The sequence below is a fragment of the Pteropus vampyrus genome, unplaced genomic scaffold, assembly GCF_000151845.1.
Source record: "Pteropus vampyrus isolate Shadow unplaced genomic scaffold, Pvam_2.0 Scaffold120, whole genome shotgun sequence".
NCBI classification, from domain to species: domain Eukaryota; kingdom Metazoa; phylum Chordata; class Mammalia; order Chiroptera; family Pteropodidae; genus Pteropus; species Pteropus vampyrus.
This window is the reverse complement of record NW_011888901.1, coordinates 4,521,810-4,536,576: the sequence shown is the minus strand read 5'-3', so window position 1 is coordinate 4,536,576 and position 14,767 is coordinate 4,521,810. Positions and strand designations below refer to the sequence as shown.

General features: G+C 32.9%; 1 protein-coding gene across 8 annotated transcripts in view; it reads right to left on the bottom strand.

The window, feature by feature from the left end:
• PTPN4 (protein tyrosine phosphatase, non-receptor type 4) overlaps window positions 1-14,767 on the bottom strand; it is a 192,944-nt gene that overhangs the window by 56,005 nt on the left and 122,172 nt on the right. For all 8 annotated transcript variants that reach the window (XM_011366098.1, XM_023534124.1, XM_023534122.1 and 5 more), the window contains 2 exons: window positions 7,902-8,074; window positions 723-791 (listed from right to left, as the gene is read on the bottom strand). In XM_011366098.1, coding sequence (XP_011364400.1) covers window positions 723-791; window positions 7,902-8,074 — 242 coding nt within the window. The remainder of the gene's footprint in view (window positions 1-722; window positions 792-7,901; window positions 8,075-14,767) is intronic.

The window sequence follows — 14,767 nt, the reverse complement described above, 5'->3', positions numbered from 1 at the left end:
TTGTTCTCCCTTCCAAATTGCCTGTCCAGTGCATGTCACTCAAATCTGATAGTCTTTCCAGATACTACTGTCTCTAACACATCTTTATCCAATTGGTCAACAACTGCTAGCCTGACGTAAAAAACGTTCTCCAAATTTGCTCCCTAGTATCCATTTTATTGCCAATGTTTTAGGTCAGGCTTTCATCAATAACCTTCTAATGGTCTCTGAATACCCAGTCTTTATTTTGACCCATTCCCTATCCTTGCTCATAAAACTATTTTCTAAAACATAAATCTAATAATGTTATTTCACTCATTAAAAGCAATTGGCTATTAACATATCCTAAAAAAGTGAAGATAACTAAATGGCACCCAACTAAAAAGCAAGTTATTTCTTAACAATATGATTTTAAAAAATATAAAAATGGACTGAATAATAAAATGAATCAGTTTCTCAAAAAAGTTTTAAAAAAGGGAAATGAACATTTCAACAAAATGTTATATTAATAATATAATACTCAACTGTCTAGTCAGAGCACAGGGTTAATTTAGCTTATGTTAAAAAAATGAATAAACTAGACAAGCTACTTCACTATTCCTTCAACCTAATTTGTTGTTTAATTAAAGAAAGGCTCATGGGATAACTCTGTTATCATATTTAGAAAAAGAGTTTTTAATAATTTTAATCTTTTTTTTTTTTTTTTAAAGAAAAATTAAGACACTGAAATAGAAGTGGCTTACCTTGCAAATACCCTGTCTTTATTTGCCTTTTCTTTGCCATACTGCACTGACTGGACTTCGGTTCTCCCGCTGAAATACATAAATATGCACAATAAGAGAACTATAAAATTAAATGACAATGCACGACATAATTATATTACAATATCATAAGAGACAAAATATTTCTAGCAGAGATGAGAGAGCAAAGGATAAGAAGAAAAGACTGGACTACATTCCAATTCTACCTGAATGGATGAAGCTTAATTACAGTTCTTCCATTAATGAATAAAGATGTGTTCTACACGCACTACGTTATCAGATACTTCTTTGAGAGTGAATATGACAGAAGTAATTTTGCATAAGAGGAATTCCTTCTCTACTATGTACTGGAAAGGTACTCCCTCTAGACTCAGAGATAGGTTGTTATGTCTCAGCTCATTTAAGCCCTGCCCTCACCCTATAAATCTGTGATTTAGCCAGTATCTCTACTACTCCTTAATGAAGGGCCCAAAACATGGGGGATCTTGAAGAACAGCTCTTCCCTTGGGCAAGCTTTTCTTCCTCATCTACTGGTAATGGTCATAGATATGAAGACTGGTTACATCCTCAAATCCTTCCATATCCAGACACATGCAATTCCAGATTTTTGTACGCAGTAAGAAACTAAGGACAGAAATATGGTTGGGAGTTGGGCACTACAGGGAATTCGTCTTGAAGCTGATTTGTCTAGCAAACACACTGTTTAGCATGGGAACTGATCCTTCTCTTAGGTATACCAATATATTCACACCAAATTTGTTAATAAGAACTTGGTTCTCAGAGAATTTACCTGACATATATTATTTAACTATGAATGAACATAAATGCCTAGCATATCAAATATAACCATTTACTGATGTAGGTATCTAATACATATAAAAGCAGCCACATAGGTTTCCAAAGCCAAGTCAAGCCAAGCCAACAATTTTAAGATCATCTTTCATGGATAAGAATAGATAAATGTGAATAGAATGCATGTCTGTTGAAGTTTTAATGGAAAAGTCAGAAACATTACAATGATTTTTAAATTTAGATAAGTTGAAGTTTCTTAAGAAAATATATTTCCTTTAAGAAGGATAAACTATACTTGTAATTGCAAACAAGGTATCAAGTTAAGATTCACCATTTCTTGTATTTCAATATTAGAACAATGATTTTAATCTCTTGGGTATTTAGAACAGATCATAAGGGTTTGTGTAAGAGGAGGTTGGTGGAGAAGTAATAAATCTTCTGATATTCCAAATTTCAGCTCTAAATCTAAATAATATTTCAAAATTTTAAGTATTACGATAGTTCTAGTATTTCCAACTATTGCTTATTATGATGGGAGAAGAAAATCCCATTTATTTAATGCATATCCTTCAGGACTAGGGTTGTGTCCAGATAAACATTTGTCATGCTGCCATTCCTACCTCATTTATAAGATTTTTAATCATTTCGATGATTAAAAAGTGCTTTGGTTATGTTTTTAAAGTTATTAAGGACTACAAATATAACATTTAACTTTTACAACTATAAAATAGATGGTTAATATATATACTCATTTAATGTTAACTGAGCCGTCATAGGCCTCAATCCTGTCCTTCCGTGCTCTGCTAAATTATGTGGGAGGCTAAGAGTCAACAAACTCTATTTTCCAGGTTCCTTTGCAAGTTGGCTTTCAGTTAGGTTCTCCTTTTTTTCTGCCGGGAGATCAGAAAGAAGACCAAGTTAAAAACAAGGGACTGGCAGATGCTGGTAGCTGCTGTAACAATAGTGTGGATAGAACACAGGGATAAACAGCATCTTATAGATGGTACCATCCCTGATCAAAGCAGTGCTTCCCTGGCAGATTCAGAACTGACTGTGGCAGTGGCTTTAACTTTGTAGTAGCCAGTCCATGCTTGTGGACTCCAGCCTAGAAGTAACACAAGTCTGATCCTTAAGCATTATCCATTCTTCCTGTTTGCTCCTCCAAAACACTCCTCCTCCTTTTTGTTTTTCCAGCCTTTCTATGTTATCTATTCCTTCAATTAAATTGCTTTCATTTGAAAAATCAAAAGAGGTTCCTGTTTCCCTGATACATTCATTTTTCAGTGAGGAGGATTTAAACAGGACATTGGCACTCAAAAGGTTGGATTAACAAGCTGAATTTCATAATACAAATATAAAGATTAAATTGAAACATGAGGGAGCAATTAAAGGTTTATATTTCACATTATCCATAATATTATTATTTAGAGGTTCGATATTATTGAACAAAATGCAAAACTGTATCATAATCTAAGAACACTAAATTCTGACAGTAAAATACTTATCTTTAGAACAATGAGAAAAATAACAATTGGTAAAAGAACACAGGCTTATTATAAATAATTCAAGAAATGTAGAAAAAGCATAACGAAAAGTAAAAAACTAAACAAATGCCAAATATAGCTAGAGACCTACCCCTAAAAAATAATCTAATCATGAGCAGATAAAAATCATTCTAAAATTCTATATATACACATAGAAAAGGTTATAAAATATGTACATAATTCTATTACTATGCTATATATGCCACTTTTAATGATAATATTAAACTAATTTCCCTTGAGCTGAAAAAAAGAAAAAGACCACCATTAACAAAAAAGAAAAAAAAAAAAAGGAAAAGGAAAAAAGATTAGGTAAACCTTAAGCAGCTGGTGTATTAATGTTTTAATTTTTGTTAATATGGATTCTATAGTTCCACTAGTCCCTTGCTTAACCTCTCTATTGTTTTCTTTTATTATATTATTACTTTGCTTTCTTATATTATTACTTTGTCAAGGTTTATATAACATTTTAATTCTATCTATAGTCATAATTCTCAGAGTTGCCAAGGATTAGTTCTGTATTTAAAGGGCTTAATTTAAATTCTTAGTTCTTTTACTAGGATTCTTCTTGAGTCATTTTGATTTCTCTCCTGGACAGCTTAATTTTATATTAAATTTTTTTTCGAGATGGTTCAGAGATGTTATATTTTCTAAGATTTTGTATATTTGTTAATGTCTATCTACTAACTTTAGATTTCAATGGCAACCTGGCTAAGTATATTTTTTGGTCACTTTTTTGTTCTTTAAGACTTGGTAGACAAAGAGTGGTCTACATGCCATGTATAAGCCTGAAGAAAAGTTTTATTTGGCATTCAGTGTTTAAAAATATTTAATCCAAACTGATAAACCTCTAATAAGATTGAACAAATGAAAAAGAGAGAAGACACAAGTTTATCAAAATCAAGAATGACATAAATGACATTCCTACAGATGCTAGAGATATTAAAGAGATAACGAGAATATTATAAACTTTATGCCAAAAAATTGAACAACTTTGATGAAATGATAAATTCCTTGAAAAACATAAACTACCAGGCTTGCTCAGGAAGAAAGAAAATCTGAACTGCTTCATATCTAATAAAGAATTTGAATGTGTTATTCAAACGCTTCATATAAATAAAACTTCTGGCCTAGATAAATGAATTGGTAAATTCTGTCAAACATTTCAACAGGAAATAATATCATTACTACAAAAACTCTTTCAGAAAACTGAAAATGAAGGAATACTTCCAAACTCAATGAGGTAAAATTACTCTAACACCAACCTGACAATGACATTACAAGAAAACTACAGAGCAACATCCTTCGTAAATGCGGATATAAAAATTTTAAACGAAATTTTAGCAAATCAAATCAAATAATATATGAAAAGGGTAACAGATCATGTCCAAATGGGGTTTATCCCCGGAACATAGGGTTGGTTTAATGCTTGCAACTCAATCAATGTAATTCATCACATAAATCATCTAAAAAGAAAAACCATGTGATTGACTCAATAGCTGCAGAAAAGGCATTTGACAAAAACTTCTAGCTAATTAGAAGTAGAGGAAACTTCCTCAACATGCATGATATAAGGCATCTATGAAAAGCAAACAACTAACATACTTAGCAGCAAAGACTAAATGCATTCCCCTAAGGAACAAGACAAGGGGTATTTGTTCTGACCACTTCTATTCAACAGTGCAACAGAAGTTCTAGATTGGGCAATAAGGAAAGAAAAATAAACAAAAAGATCAGAATAGAAAGGAAGAATTAAAGCTGTCATTTTTTTCTAGGTAGAAAATCTGTTAGAAGCTATAGAAAAGCTCTTAGAATAAGTGAGGTAAACAGAGTGTCAGGAAACGATGTCAACGTAAAAAATCAATTGCATTTCTATCTAACAAACTGTGATGAGCAATTTGAAATTAAAATTTAAAAAGACCACTTATAATAGCATCAAAAATATGAAATAATTAAAGATAAATTTGGCAAAGATGTGAGACTTATACATTGAAAACTACAAACATTGCTGAAAACTAAGATGACTTAAAGACTTAAATAAAAAGATATGCCATATTTCATGAGTGAAAAATTCAGTATTTTTAAAATATTAATTCTCCTGAAACTGATCTATAATAATCCCAATTAAAATCCCAGAAGTCTTTTTTACAGATATTGATTAGCTAATTCTAAAATTCAGATGGAAATGCAAAGGATCTAGAACACCTACAACAACTTTAAAAAAGAACAAAGATGGAAGACTAATGTAACTAGAATTTAAGAATTACATGTAAGTCCAGAAATAAGTCCACACAATATGAACAACTAATTTTCAACAATAGTGCAAAGGCAATTCAGTGGAAAAAGACTAATCTTTTCAATACATGTTGCTGAACAACTGGATATCCACATGTAAAAAAACGAACTTCAATTCATACTTCACACTGTATACAAAAATTATTTCCAAATGAATCATAGACCTAAACATAATAGCTAAAATTATAAAAGAAAATAGAGGAAAAAATCTTTGTGACCTTGGGTTAGGCAAAGATTTCTTAGATATGACACCAAAAGAAAGATCCATAATAGAACAAACTTCATGAAAATCATATGCTCTTCAGAAGCCACTAGTAAAATGAAAAGATAACAACAGGTATTGATGAGAATGTGATAAAACTGTAACTCTCATACACTGTTAGTGGGTACATAAAATGGTGCAAACTGCTTTGAAAAAAAAAACAGTTGGCAGTTTCTCACAAAGTTAAACATGTATTTACCACATATATGATCTGGCCATTCTACTGGTAGGTAATTAATCAAAGGAAATTAAAACAAACATCCATACAAATACTTCCATATGAATGTTCACAGTAGCTTTATTTTTAATAGCCCAAAATTGGAAACAACCCAAATGGGGACACAACTCACTTGATATCGATAATCAAGTGAATGCATAAACAAATTGTGGTACATCCATATAACGAAATACAACTGCACAATAAAAAGAAATGAACCATTAATATAGGCAACGACAAGGATAAATTTCAGAATAATTATGCTTAGTAAAAGAGGCCAGACTAAAAAGAATATGCAATATACATGTTTCGATTTACATAAAATCCTAGAAAAACCATTTATATATATATAGAATGTGTGTGTGTATATATATATACGTATATATAAAATATTTCGTATATATATAAAACAGACCAGTGGTAGCAAGGGAACAAAGAAGGGTAGGAGAAAGGGGTTACAGGGAAGCATGGGGGAACATTTAGGGGTGTGTATGCTTGCTATCTTGATGTAGTGATAGAGTTATGGAGGTATATATATCTCCATGTAGTGATAGTCATGGAGGTATATATATCTCCAAACGTCAATTTTTAAACTTTAAATATCGTAGCTTATTATATGTCAATTATACCTTAATAAAGCTGTTTAAAAATGTAGAATCTGTCAGTACTAGGCCCATATTCCCCCAAGGGCAATAACAGTCTGCACGGCAGTTTTTGCTCTCCTCCCCAAAACTTTTATTATAGCTTGTTCTTAATATCTACGGTAGATATTTCATTCTGTTCCAGTGATGATTTTCTCCCAAACTGGTTTCTTTAACTATCTTTTGAATTTGTAGTTACTCTGACTAGATTTTCTGTTTGCTGTGGTATAGTTTGGGCAAATTCCCGTTTTTTCTCATCTTACCTGAGACCTGTTTGAATTATAGTTGAAGGCTGGTTGCTACATTCTATTCATTTCTTTGTTGCCTAAGTGAAATGGTATATATATGCATATTTATGTGTATGTAGTATTTTCAAGGACAGAAGGAAGAAAAAGTTCTGCAAGAGATAAGTACAGTTTTCGTGTAATAACTCTGGGGGTCGTTTAGTTAGTAATTAAATTTATTAAGGGACTACCGTTATGGTCTGTACTTTTCTCTCACTGGAGATTTCTTTCGTCTCTACTGAGATGTAGTGCCAATAGAATGCTTTTTAATTTTTCCTTGACTTTCACCATTGAGCTAATTAATACTTACTCTATTTACCTTTAAGTGTGCAAGTATCACCACCACCTTACTTTTCCCAATATGGCTTTTAGGAAGGTGATGAAGAAGTTAAACATGGTATTAAGCCACTTAAGAACCTGCTGTGCCTTCTTTATGGTTAAAATGTTCCTAATTCTGTTTTGAGTTGCTATTGAAATTCTGAGCTACTTTTACTACTTCTTTTTTGAGGGGAAAGGCATGGAATATTCTGTACTAAGCTTTACACTGTTATTTTTTCTGGTTAAGAGTTATTCCTCAAAGACTGTTGCCCTTGGGAAAAAAATAAAAGCTATCAAAAATAAATAATAAGACAATTTTAGGAAAAGGAACCTGGGGTTATTGTTCAATGATTAAATGTGATTTTTGTATAACAGCTGTTTTGAACACTTTACAATAAAGGGTTTGGCAACTCATATATAAAAAAGCAAAGTAACTTACACTCATACAGAAAATATCTTGGTTTTTACAAATAAAATAAAGGGGCCTTAGAACAAAGAAATTTTCTTGTAAATATTTAACACAAACACAGTGAAAATTATAGCATTTCTAGAATGTAAGTAATTACATATGATTGATTTACTTTAGAAAATAAGGATCTGGAATAAAGTCAATAGAGCAGTTTTTTCAAGTATGGTTATATCACAAAACCTATAGAACTTTTTGCTGACATAGACAAAGGGGCCACACTCCACAGAGATTTTGACTCAGTATATATGCATAACAAAAACTGTATTGTTCAGTAAATTAGACCTTTATTTTAAAGGGAGGAAATATCCAGCAATACAGCATTAATGTATAAGCAATACTTACCAGTAACGAAATTTTGAACCTAATGTAAAATAATGTGCAAAAAAATTCTTTTGAGGTGGAAGCGGTCTGTCCAAACGGAAGAATGTGTGATGTTCTACACATGCTTTCCACAAATTTTTGCATGCTCTGTAGTTCACCATATTAAATCCCAATAATGTTTCTCTAGATTCATGCTGTAATAAATAACAAAAAGCAGATAATACCAGGAAAATATCAGGATCCAATGCTCCATTTTATTTACTTTTTAAAGAAAAATATTCAGTCTTACAAACACTAATCACTCCAGTTTTTTTCTTTCTGCTTATCTGATTTAAAAAAGCAGCAAAAAATTTGGAAAGGTTTGAAAAATGTGGGACCTCATTTGGTAATATTACAACTTTTAGAAATTTTTACTTTAGAAAACAGTGAGAAGTAAATTTAAAAACTGATATATCTTTTTTTCCAAAACTTATTAGCTGTAATTCTGTTTCAAAATATAATCCTGGCCCATAAGTTAAACTTTGAGATATATCATCATACCCTTCAATAATATTTCTAAGTTTTTAAATCTGTCTAGATGTTAAATAAGTAGATGAGAATATTCAGCACTTCTAAACACTATTATGAAGTCAAATTTTAAAATAAGTAGCAATAGAATAGAAGAATTTCTTTAATTTTTCTCTGTAAGTTTGGCAGAAATTTCTATTTAAATAGTTTCATTGAAGTAAGCGATATATAGTAAGGCCCATTTGTTATAAGTGTATAGCTCTGATTTTCTCACAATGAATGCAACCATTTAACCTCTAACCAGATCACGAAATATAATTATCAGCACCTCTGAAGTATCCTTAGTCTTCACTTTCTACCAAGATTACCTTAGCAAAGGTAATCACCACAGATTAGTTATGCTTGTTTTTGAACTTTTAGACGTGAAATCATACATATGTGTCCTTAGGCCTGACTTCTGTACAATATTATGTTTTTATACTCATCCATATAGTTGTGAAACAGAAATTCACTTATTTTTATTCTATAATTATAAACATACCACAGTTTATTTATGCATTTATTGTTGGTAGACATTTGATGTTTTCAGTTTGGATATGTAAAAATATTGCTGCCATGTATATTCTTGTATGTTGTCTGATGCACATTGTGCGTATTTCTGTTGTTGGATAAGATATCACCTTTAGTAGATAATGCCCAACAGTTTTCCAAAATGGTTACATCTATATATATAATCATTCTCACCAGCAGTATGTACTCCATACACTGACTTGTCCATCTTTCCACTACTCTAGTGGATTTGGTGAAGTATCACATTTTGTTGATAATCTGTACTTCCCTGATGATTAATGAGGTTCAACACCTTTTCACCTTACTGGCCATGTGGACATCCTCATTTCTGAAGTGTCTGTTCAAGTCACTAGCATACTTTTGGACTGGGTTGGATGTACAACCAAAGATGTGGGGTGTGTGTATTATACACATTCTGTGCTATTTCACTCTCCTAATGATATCTTTTGATGAATATAGTTCTTAATTTTAACACAGTCCAAGTCATTTATCCTTTCTTTTAAGATTAGTTTTCCTTCTATGTGCTGTTAAAGAAATCTTTGCCCATCAAAAGGTCATAAAGTATTTTCTGTGACTAAAATACAGTAAAATGCTCAGGTATAGGTAAATATTAAATCACTATGTTAGAAGATAACATGCTTAAAATATCACTTCTTGATCACCAGAGAATGTTTTTCTATTTTTTTAAAATTATTTTTATTTTTTAAATTAATTTATTTTCTTTATTAAAGATGACATTGCTTAACGAAATGCAGTAAGTTTCAGCTGTACACTTTAACAGTAAGGCATACATATATATATTTGCACTGTGTGTTCACCTCCTATAGTTAAATTTCTATCACCACATATATGATCCCCTTTACCCTGTATACCTCCCTTCTCCTCCTAGTAACCACTAGTCTACTGGCCATGTCTATGAGTAACTGTTTGTCCTGTTCATTTGTTGCTTTTAGGCTTACATCTGACATACAAGTGATATTACGTGATTTTCAACATAATATCTTTTTCTGACTTATTTCGCTTAGAATGATTATCTCCAGGTTGATCCATGTTGTCACAAAAGGCAGTATTTCATCTCTTCCTATGGCTAAGTGATATTCCATTGTACATATGTACCACAGCTTCTTTAGCCAATCCTCTATCGTAAGACACTTCGGTTGCTTCCACGTCCTGGCCACCGTGAATAATGCTGCTATGAACATCGGTGTGCAACTATCTTTTTGGATATGGGTTTTCAAGTCTTGGGGGTAAATACCCAGCAGAGGAATTGCTGGATCATATGGTAGATCAAATCTTAGTTTTCTGAGGAACCTCCATACTGTTTTCCATAGTGGCTGTACCAATCTGCAGTCCCACCAGCAGTGGATGAGGGTTCCTTTTTCTCTGCATCATCTCCGACATTTGTTATTATTTATCCTGTTGATTACAGCCATTCTAACAGGTGTGAGATGGTATCTCATTGTGGTTTTAATTTGCATTTCCCTAATAACTAGTGATGTTGAGCATCCTTTCATATGTTTGCTGGCCACTTGTAGGTCTTCTTGGGAGAAGGGTCTGTTCAGTTCTTCTGCCCATTTTTTGATTGTATCATTTGCTTTTTTGTTGTTACTGAGTTGTATGAGTTCTTTGTATATTTTGGATATTAGGTCCTTATCGAAGGCATTACTTCCAAATATATTCTCCCATTCAGATGGTTGTCTCTTTACCCTGTTGACGGTTATTTTTTGCTGTGCAGAAGCTTTTTAGTTTGATGTAGTGCCATTCATTTATTTTAGCTTTTACTTCCCTTGCCTTTGAGGTCAAATTCATAAAATCCTCTTTACATCCAAGGTCCCTGAGTTTAGTTCCTATGTTTTCTTCTACGCATTTTATTGTTTCAGGTCTTATATTCAGGTCCTTAATCCATTTTGAGTTAATTTTGGTGTGTGGTGACAGACAAAAGTCTGATTTCATTCTTTTGCCAGTGGCTTTCCAGTTTTCCCAGCACCGTTTATTAAAGAGGCTTTCCTTTCTCCACTGTATGTTTTTGGCTCTTTTGTTGAAAATTATTTGCCCATGTAAATATAGGTTTACTTCTGGACTCTCGATTCTGTTCCACTGGTCCGTGTGTCTGTTTTTCTACCAATACCATGAAGTTCTGATTACTGTCGCTTTGTAGTATAATTTGAAGTCACGCAGAGTGATACCTCCAGCCTCATACTTTTTTCTCAGGATAATTTTGGCAATTTGGGATCTTTTGTGCTTCCATACAAACCTGATGACTTTTTGTTCTATTTCTTTAAAAAATGCCAGTGGGATTTTGATGGGGATTGCATTAAATCTGTATAATGCTTTAGGTAATATGGTCATTTTAACTATGTTGATTCTTCCAATCCAAGAACACGGGCTATCTTTCCATTTCTTTGATTTCTTTTAATAGGGCCTTGTAGTTTTCATTATATAGGTCCTTCACATGTTTTGTTAAATTTATTCTTAGGTATTTTATTCTTTTTGTTACAACTGCAAAAGGAATTATTTTTTCCACTTCTTTTTCTGACACTTATTAGAGTATAGGAATGCTATAGATTTTTGAACATTGATTTTGTATCCAGAGACTTTACTGTATTTGCTTATTGTTTCTAGTAGTGTTCTTATGGAGTCTTTAGGGTTTTCTATGTAGAGAATCATGTCATCCGCAAATAGTGACAGTTTGACTTCTCTGTTCCCTATTTGGAGGCCTTTTATATCTTTCTCTTGCCTAACTACACTCTCTAGAACGTCCAATGTTATATTGAATAATAGTGGTGAAAGTGGACATCCTCACCTTGTTCCTGATCTGAGAGAAGGTTTTTAATTTTTCACCATTAAGTATAACGTGGGCTGAGAGTTTGTCATAGATGGTCTTTTTTATATGAAGGCACTTTCCTTCTATACCAATTTTGTGAAGTGTTTTGATCATAAATGGATGCTGTATCTCGTTGAAGGCTTTTTCTGCACCTATTGATATGATCATATGATTCTTATTTTTTAATTTGTTTATGTGGTGTAGCACATTAATCGATTTGCATATGTTGAACCATCCTTGTGCCCCTGGGATGAAGCCCACGTGATCATAGTGTATACTCTTTTTAATATGTTGCTGTATTCAGTTTGCTAGTATCTTATTTAGGATTCTTTTGTGTTATCTTTACCAGGTTTTGATATCAGGGTAATACTGGCCTCAAAAAATGAGTTAGGAAGTATTGCTTCCTCTTCTACTTTTTCAAAGAGTTTGAGAAGAAGAAGTATTAAATCTTTGAATGTTTGGTAGAATTGACTGGTGAAGATGCTTGTTACTGGACTTTTACTTTCTGGTAGGTTTCTGATGATTGTTTCAGTTTCCATATTGCTGATCGGTCTATTTAGATTTTCCTGATCTTCTTCATTCAGTCTAGGAAGGTTGTATCTTCCTAAGTACTGGTCCATTTCTTCTAGGTTATTAAATTTGGTGTTACATACTTTTTCATAGTATTCTTGTATGATCCTTTGTATTTCTGCTGTATCTGTTTTAATTTCCCCTCTTTCACTCCTGATTTTGTTTGTGTTCTTTCTCTTTCTTCTTTAGTGAGTCTAGCTAGGGGTTTGTCAATTTTATTAAACTTCTCAAAGAACCAGCTCTTTGTTGCATTTAGTTTTTCTACTGCTTGTTTTCAATTTCATTTATTTCTGCTCTAATTTTGATTATTTCTTTACTTCTGCTGACTTGAGGTTTCATTTGTTCTTCCTTTTCTAGTTTTTTAAGATTAAGTTAGGTTGTTTACTTGAGCTCATTCTTGTTTTTGCAGATAGACCTGTAATGATATAACCTTTCCTCTTATGACCACTTTTGCCATGTTTCAAAAATTTTGATATGTTGTACTAATGTTATCATTTGTTTCTAAGTATCCTTGATCTCTCTATACTTCTTCTCTGATTCAGTTACTCTTCAGTAGCATGTTGTTTAATCTCCCTGTATTTGTGGATCTTCCTGCTTTCTTTTTGCAGTTGATCTCCAGCTACAACTCTCTTACATTTGTTGAGGCTATCTCTGCGTCCCAGTATGTGGTCAGTCCTTGAGAATATTCCATGAGCACTAGAGAAGAATGTCTAAGCAGCTGTTTGGGGATGGAAGGCTCTGTAAATGGCATTTATGTCCAGTTGGTCTAATGTGTCATTTAAGGATGTTATTTCCTTATTGATTTTCTGTTTGGATGATCTGTCCATATCCAACAGTGGGGTATTTAGGTCCCCTACTATGACAGTGTTTGATCTGTTTCTCCCTTTAGTTATGTTAGTAACTGCTTTATATATTTTGGGGTTCCCTGATTGGGAGCATAGATATTCCTAAGTGTTATGTCTCCTTGGTGTATGATTCCCTTTATCATTATGAAGTATCCCTCAGTATGTTTCTTTACGTTTTGTATTTTGAAGCCCATTTCGTCTGATATTAGTACTGCTACTCCCACTTTTCTCTGAATGCCATTTGCTTGAAATATCATTTTCCACCCTTTCACTTGGAGTCTATATTTTTCTTTGGAACTGAGATGTGTCTCCTGGAGGCAGCTATATGTTAGGGTTCTGTTTTTTGACCCAATCTGCAATTCTGTGCCTTTTTATTAGTGAGTTTAGTCCATTTACATTTAGGGTGATTATTGAAATATGAAGTTTTCCTATAGCTATTTTAGCTTTTGCTTTCTGGTAGCTTGGTGTTCTCATTACTTCCTTGTCCATGTGTTTGATTTTATTTTGGTTGCGTTTTATGGGTTTCCCCTCTGGTCCTTCTTGTTTTATGTTATATACTTCAGTTCTAAATCTTTGGCGTGTGGTTACCATTACGAACATATAGAGGATTCTTTTACATATATATATATATATATATATAGTAGTCCATTTTCTCCTGCATGTGCCTTATCTCCATTCCCCTTTGTGAATTTGGATTTTTGCATCCTCCTCTTTTCTGTTACTGTTGTCTCAATTTGTCCCTATGTATGCTGAATGTTCATTACTATCTTGCAATAGCAAATCTCTTATTGTTTAAGCTTATAATGCCCTGTTCTTAATAAGGTTTGCGCCCCTTTGCTTCTATCTGCCTGCTAGTCCCCTTATTCATAGTTATGCATTTTTTTGTCATTTTGTTTTAGGTGAGCTGACCCTTTTCAGTATTTCCTGTAATGCAGGCCTTGTATTGGACAATTCCTCAATTTTTGTATGTCTGGAAAGGACTTTATTTCTCCTTCATATCTAAAGGAGAGTTTTGCTGGATACACTATTCTCAGCTGGTAGTTTCTTTTATTTAATAGTTTGATTCCACTCCTTTTTCGCTTGTAAGGTTTGTGCTGAGAAGTCCGATGATAGTAATGGGTTTTCCTTTACAGGTTACTGTTCTTTTCCCTGGCTGCCCAGAGAATACTTTGTCATTGATTTTTAATTATTTTAATACAGTGTGTCTTGGAGAAGGCCTCTTTGGGTTGAGATAATTGGGTGTTCTGCTGACTTCTTGAATTCCTTAGATTTGGGAAATTCTTGTCAACTATTTGTCTGAAAATGCTTTCTGATCCCTGCTCCTTTTCCTCCCCTTCAAGAATATCCATTATTCTTATATTCCTTCTCATGATGGTATCAGCTAGTTCTTGTATTTCTCTTTCATTATTTTTCATTCTTTGGTCTCTCTCTTCTTCCTTCTGATTTATTTCTAGATTTCTGTCTTTCATATCACTGATCACTTCTTCCAGTTGGTTGACTGTTTCCAAGCTTGCCATTTCATTCTTCATCTCTTGCAGTGTGTACTTCATCTCCAGAAGTTCTATTTGGTT